The following is a 5400-nucleotide window of genomic DNA, read 5'->3' as shown; positions in this document are numbered from 1 at the left end:
ATAGTTTGAAAGAGTTAACTGAATAGTTTGAAAGAGTTAACTGAATAGTTTGAAAGAGTTAACTGAATAGTTTGAAAGAGTTAACTGAATAGTTTAAAAGAGTTAATCTTTTGGGGCTGCATTTCCATTGTCACTTCCCCAGCAAAGGGGCCAGGTCAGTCCCACTGCAAGAAAAGGGTTTGTCCCACAAATATAAAAGTAGGGACAGGTCCCCAAGGGGTGGAAAATCTGGACTTCCCATCCTCCAGATCAAAAGAAACTTGTTGAATTTAGTTTCTCTTCCTCCAAAGCACAAATCCCCCTGGGTTTTTTTTGAGTTTATAGGGCAGCAGCCCCCAGGTTTTGTCCTGTGTTTTGGAACTGGTTGTTCCCTCTGCATAAATGGGAACACATGGAACGTGCAGCCTCTGAATGCTGAGGTGTGTGATAAATAAATCTTTCACTCCACCTGGGAGGCCACTAAATCATCTTTTCTGCCTCCCAGAAACGCGAATCCAGATTCTTTTCCCCGCAAAACTGAAACTTTAAATGATGTTTTTAAGGCACCATCTCTCCCTGATGTCACGTGGCCCTTCCTCAGCCTTTGCTTTGCTGCTCAGAGGCTGTTTTCTCTGAAAACCCCAAATCATTGTTTATTCCCACTGAGAACCAGCTCTCAGAACTGCTTTGAAGCAAGAAAAAAAAAAACCCTAAAATCTGTCAGGGATGTCTCCTCCACAGATAAAACGAGGACAACAAAGCCCAGATGAAGAGACTTGGCAGAGCAGCTCCTGTTTGAGCAGCACAGCAACAACACCCTGTGCCCAGGACACTTTTATCCAGAAAACCCACATTATTTTATTCAGGGAATGTGCTCCAAGCCCCTCCTGCCCACCAAGGCCAGGCCTGCATTTCATAGAAACACAGAACCAGGGAGTGGTTTGGGCTGGAAGAGACCTTAAGGATTATCTCGTTCCAATCTCATGGGCAGGAACATCTCCCACTGTCCCAGGGTGCTCCAACCTGGCCTTGGACACTTCCAGGGCTGGGGCAGCCACAGCTTCTCTGGGAATTCCATCCCAGCCCCTCCCCACCTCACAGGGAGCAGTTCCTTCCCAATATCCAGTAAATCTGCCCTTTTTCACCTCAAATCTCCTTCTTCCTTGCCTGTTTTCTGGCAAACAGCTCATCCCTCTCCCACCCAAAATCCCACTGGAGTCACACTTGGCATGGGGGGTCTCCAGTGTCTCTGAGCTCAGGACTGAGCTCAAATCTCCTTTCCTGGGCTGATTCCTGAATAAATCCCAGGGTGGTTTATTCACCCCTCATTGCTCCCATCCGTCCCTGCTCCCTGTTCATCCTTCCTGCTGGACAGGACGTGTTCCAACCGGGAATTGGAGGGGGCTGCTCATCCCCTGGGAATGAAGCAGCAGCAGGTTTTCACCCCTGGCAGCCAGACCTGCAGCTGGAAACATTTCCTTGGGATCATCTCGGTATTCCAGGGGGTTTTTGTCCTCTGGGAGGTGAAACCTGAGGGACCAGCTCAGCATTCCAGGTGGCTTTTAAGCTCCTGGGGGGAAATTTGCCATCAAAAACTTCCTCTCTGGAGCAGGGAGGTGGCAGGAATCCCACCAGGCAGGGCACACGTGGGAAGGGATCACTCCAGGCAGGTTATTCCCAAAATTTGAAGGAGGCCTGTCTTGAAGCCTGAGGCAGAGCACAGGTTTGCTCAGCTGGGCTTTGGGAGGGACTAAGGATGATCAAAACCTCGCTGGAGGCTCCTTAGAGGAGGGAAGGGGCAGCTCAGGGCTCTGCAAGGAACTGGGGTGATCCATCCATTGCCAAGGTATCTCTGGGAATCAAGCAGCATAATTGATTAGGAATGTTGGATTGATGAGCTCTTCAGATCGACCTGGCTGTGTCCACTGATAATTTAATAAGAATTGAGCTTTAATTTTAATAAGAACGAAGCAGCTTTTTGCTGCTCCAGCACCTTGGGTGAGATCGAGGTTTGGTCGAGGAGTTCCCTCCCTGAAATCTGGGCTTTGGTTTGTGCTTTGGGAGGGATGGAATCCTCAGGGACCTTCCCAACCCCTCCTTCTCATCCCCTCTCAGGGAAGGGAGAAGTGAACCCTAAATGGAGACAAGGCCACCCATTTAAGTGGTACTTCCATGAAGAGGGTGAATTTGTGCAAAAACTGGGGGGGAGAAGGAACATCATCTTTTGTCCTGATTATTATTTTTTTAGTTGATTTATGATTCCCAACTTGCCTCAAACTTAGGGCAGCTCTGGGCAGGATGAAATGCTGTTTAATGGGGGTTTTTGCTCTTTATTTTGCTGCTGGAGGCTGTTTTAAGATTAAAAATGCTGATTTTTTTTGGCCCTGGCAAACACCAAGGGTTGCAGTGTCCAGGGAAAAGGGAATATTATCGGGGATGTTGCCAAGAGTTCCATTCCCAAATGTGCATTGCAGGGACTGTGGCTGCTGCAGTCCTTCAGAGTGCAAAAAAAATCCCCTTTCCACTCTGTCCATGCAGCCAGAAAGGGTTTGGATGGTCCACTTGGAGGACTTTTTTGGTGAAGGAGAGCTGGATTTGACTCAGTCTTCACTTGTTTTAGGCTTGTGCTGGAGACCTGGATTTGGGGCTGCTTTGCTTGCAGTTCCTCTCTGAATTATAAATATGTGGATATTATATTATAATACACAATATAACAATGTAATAAATAAAATAGAATAAAGAATATGTTATATTAAGATATATTATTCTAGTATATGTAGTATGATAATTTATTATTAATATATTATATAATATATGAGACTAACATTATACATATTATATATCCTATATAGGAGAATAACATGATATGTATTATATATGATATATGAGAGACTAACATATATATAATAAGTAAGAGACTAACATAATATGTTAGGTATCTTATATAAGAGAATAACATGATATATATTATATATGAGAATAACATAATATATATTATGTTATTCTTATGTATTATATAATATATTAATAATAAATTACAGATGACATATATGTATATATACGTATATCTTCCTATAATATATTCTTTATTATATTTTATTTATTACATTATATGTTACTACAATAATATTGTTCTGACAATATATTGAAATATTATATTATATATTATTATGTGAATATTTTATTATAATTATGTGGATTTCTGAAGGTGAGGTTACAAACTGTGGGGTGTCCAAGGGGAACTGGGAATAATTTGTGTGACATCCCACATTTTCTGTCTCCCTTTTGTAAGGAATTCCAGTCTTTCTTCCCAATTAACATTGGCCTTTTATAAGGTTTTACAAGGACCATGAGTTGAGCTCTTTTTTGGGCTTTTTCTTTTGGAAAAGGTGAGTTTTCCTACCTGTGAATGTCATGATGGACACCAAACACATCAGAGTTTGCAGCCTCAATCCTTTGTCACAGTGGGATTGGGAAGAGCTGGAATTTTCCTGGGAAAACCAGCACAAAAACTCAGATTTAATTATTTGCTTGGGTTCAAAGGTTGAAGGACAAAAATATTTCCAAAATTGAATTTGTCTCTCTTGCTGCAGCACTGGGGGATCCAGAGCCTTGGGCAGCCTCCAAAAACCCCACTTAATAGGAGTTTAAATGCATTTAATAGGAATTGAGATGATTTGCATCTCAACTCTGCCACTGAGATAACACCTTAATTATCTCCTTAATTAGGGGTTCCTTTGCCTAATGACCCCTGGCCTGTTAGGAGCTGATTTTGGTGGGGATGGAGGTGGAGCTGCTCCCCCAGTGGGACCTGTCTGGTGGCTCTGAGGACTCATCAGTGGGTGGGTAATTAAAACCCCAATGATTTGGGGTTTGGGGCATGAAATGGTGTTTGGCTGCTGCAGCATTTTTGTTTTGCTGAGCTTTGGAGGTTAAATTTTGGCTCCCTGACTTTGTAAACTCTAATAAACCAACAGTCCAAGTTAATATTGTGGTAATAAATTCTCTCTCCCCCTGACCCCATCCTCCCCTTTTTTTAACAACTTTTTTTTCACCTTCCTTTTTCTCTTGAGGCTCCAAAATTGCAATTCCTGCAGTGCTTGGGAAAGCAAAAAAAGGGATGTTTTCTGCTCTGTCCAGGAGGGTTTGGATGCTCCATTCAGGTGGTTTTCTGGGTGAAGAAGAGCTGGGAGAGGGAACCTTGGGGAGACAAGTGGGAGCTGAGCAGAGCTTTGTTTTCACTCTTCCAAAGTGGGATTTGAAGCTGGATGGGACCTCTCAGAGAGGGACCAAAGGAGACTGATTTGTGAGGGCTGCAAGAGCGTCAAACCTCCTGGTTTAAGTCGTTTGCTCCACCAGGATGTTGATTCCCAGCCTAAATTTGTTGCCACAGGAGTTATTGCCTGGATTCTGTGGGATGCAAGATCCTCCACTGGATGTCCAGCTTGGAAGCTTCATGTCCAACCCTCCCACCACACACCTGGGCCTACCCAGGGATAGCATTTGCTCCCACTGCTCCCATTTGGCCTCTTTTCCCACACAGAATTTGGCCACCTGGCTTCTTCCACCCTTCCTTCCTTTCTTGAAGGGAACAAACACCTTTCCTTGTTAAGACCGAGATCTTTGGAGGAGATTTGCAGGTCCCTGGAGAGCAGGTAATGAAATGATCTGATTTCCAAGTGTTTCAGGGCAACTCTCAGGTGTCCTGATGGCACATCTGGACACAGAGCTGGGCTAATCCTTCCTTTCCTCATTTCAGTTCTTCTGGGTCCTCCTGGTGATCTTCCTCACAGAGCTGCTGCTGCTGTTCATCGAAATCATCTTTGAGAACAAGGTGGGTGCAGCCAGGAGGCCTTTGAGTGGTGACAAACCCTGTCACCAGGGAGGAAAACCCTCAATTATCTGTGATTCCTGGGAATGGAAGGTTTTCCTTGCTCTGCTGGGGCTGCTCCTGGTGCTCCAAAGCTGTGGTGGATCTCCAGCACCACCCAGAGCCCCCGATGGAGCCACAGAGCCTCAGCCAAAAACCTGGGGGTTTTTTTTCTTGAGGACTCATTAAGCTCCTCTCGTTAATTAGGTGAGCTTCTGGCTGCAGTCCTAAGGACAGGTCTGAGTCAGAGCTGAGTGTGCTGGACCAGAAATGCTTCCAGTGATGCCCTTTCTGGCCACCCTCCACCTCCTGCTGCAGAAACTCTGCTGGTCCCAGTTTAATCTCAGCCCTGCAATCGAATGAGTGATTGAGCAGCCAATATCAATCTCTGCTGGCTCAGGGAATGAATAAGGGAGGGGAAAAACCTCTGGGATTTCTGTTTCCAGGCTCTGAAAATCGATTCCCTGATGGACAAACTGCTCAGTGGTTTCAAACCCATCCCAGAGTTCCAGAAGGGTTTGGGGGGGCAGGGCCCTCAAAGCCCATCCAGT

The 5400-nt window shown here is 45.0% G+C and overlaps 1 protein-coding gene across 1 annotated transcript in view; it reads left to right on the top strand.

Annotated features, from left to right (window-relative positions):
• LOC103763527 (tetraspanin-15-like) overlaps positions 1-5400 on the top strand; it is a 41432-nt gene that overhangs the window by 12522 nt on the left and 23510 nt on the right. The window contains exon 3 of the mRNA XM_029964564.1: positions 4739-4813. Within this exon, the coding sequence (XP_029820424.1) occupies positions 4739-4813 (75 nt within the window). The remainder of the gene's footprint in view (positions 1-4738; positions 4814-5400) is intronic.

This window comes from Manacus vitellinus, unplaced genomic scaffold (assembly GCF_001715985.3).
Source record: "Manacus vitellinus isolate BGI_N305 unplaced genomic scaffold, ASM171598v3 scaffold_74_pilon, whole genome shotgun sequence".
NCBI classification, from domain to species: domain Eukaryota; kingdom Metazoa; phylum Chordata; class Aves; order Passeriformes; family Pipridae; genus Manacus; species Manacus vitellinus.
Note: the sequence above shows the minus strand (reverse complement) of the source record. Positions and strands in the feature narration are given on the sequence as shown.